The sequence below is a fragment of the Sinocyclocheilus rhinocerous genome, unplaced genomic scaffold (genome assembly GCF_001515625.1).
Source record: "Sinocyclocheilus rhinocerous isolate Xijiao unplaced genomic scaffold, SAMN03320098_v1.1 scaffold404, whole genome shotgun sequence".
NCBI lineage: Eukaryota > Metazoa > Chordata > Actinopteri > Cypriniformes > Cyprinidae > Sinocyclocheilus > Sinocyclocheilus rhinocerous.
In genome coordinates, this window is record NW_015628680.1 from 716,802 (window position 1) to 718,207 (window position 1,406).

The 1,406-nt window shown below is 30.9% G+C and overlaps 1 protein-coding gene across 1 annotated transcript in view; it reads right to left on the minus strand.

Annotated features, from left to right (window-relative positions):
• The window catches only part of LOC107737977 (atrial natriuretic peptide receptor 1), a 17,977-nt gene that overhangs the window by 15,962 nt on the left and 609 nt on the right, over positions 1 to 1,406 (minus strand). The window contains exons 2-3 of the mRNA XM_016549630.1: positions 1,156 to 1,294; positions 1,035 to 1,083 (exon numbers count right to left, since the gene is read on the minus strand). Coding sequence (XP_016405116.1) covers positions 1,035 to 1,083; positions 1,156 to 1,294 — 188 coding nt within the window. The remainder of the gene's footprint in view (positions 1 to 1,034; positions 1,084 to 1,155; positions 1,295 to 1,406) is intronic.

Sequence of the window (1,406 nt, forward strand, 5' to 3'; positions counted from 1 at the left end):
TTGGTTTAACAAAAAAAATTATAATAAATAAATAAAATAAAAAAATAAAAAAAATTATATAATATATTTAAAATAATAACAATAAAAATGACAAAAACACACAACAAAATTACTAAAACAAAGTTTGCTCAACTAAAATAAAAGTTAAAACAGAAAATATAATCTAACAAATCTAATTTAAAATACTAATAAAAACTATAATTGCATCTCTATTCTAAAATAACACCGACTAGGCCTGTCAGAATCATGACTTTCGTGCTGACGATTACTTATCATACAAACTATTGTGATTAATGATTTAATTGTCTATTTTGCTCATGCAATCCAAATACATTATAGATTTTTTATATTTAATTGGAAACATAATTAAATAGGCCTATGTGATTTTTTTAACACTGTGAAAATAATAATATTTAAAAAATCTAAAATATTTCTCTTTTTGTTCAACTTTACATTCACATTGGAGCCCATATAATATAATATAATATAATATAATATAAACCTACAATTAATTGATTAAACCTACAAGCCTTCATTTTGTAAACTGTAAAAAATGATTTTCTAAGTTGCAATTAAAACAGATTTCTAAAATTACTGGAGTACGTTTTACAAGAAAATACTATTTCAGTCTTTCTATGTTTAATTCAGTGTGTTACTTGCTGTCTCTTTGTAATTTTTTCCCCCGGTGCAAACTGTAAAAAATGATTTTTCCAAATTGTAGATAAAACAAAGATTATTGGAGTAAAATGTACAATAAAATATCATTTCAGTCTTTTAGTTTTTCACGTTTAATTCAATATAATTTAATTCTTGCCGTTATTTCGTAATTATTTGTGAAATTTACTAGCAATAATGATTATCACGATAGGCCATATCCATGTTTAGACATGAACTGAAATAAAATAAAATATAAAAAACTTGAACTTATTTTATTTCAGCTAAAAAAACAAATAAAAATGAATAAAAACTATACAGACATACTTTAAAAAATAAATTAATAAAAATGTTTTTTTTTAGCCTACACACAAGCTTACCGGCACTGGATCATTCCGGGTGGCGATCTCCAGTAAGATGATTGAATAGCTGCAAATGAAGCACAGTGATAAGTGTGGGATGTTGTGGCGGTCAGGTGTGTTCGTGGGTGTGTTTGTTCACCTGAACACGTCTCCGGTCAGCGTGGGCTCCTGGCTGCCGCTCTGGGCCTCGGGCGGCGTGTAAACCTCCTTCAGACTCTGCTGGTACGTGGTGAGAGGTTCTGCGCAGTCCTCGCGCCGATACATCCACAGACAGTAATCTGAACGAAACCACAGGTGTGACGCTCCTGCATTACTCAGCACAGAGGTGTGTGTGTGTGTGTGTGTGTGTGAGTGTGTGTGTGTGTGTGTGTGTGTGTGTGTGTGTGTGCG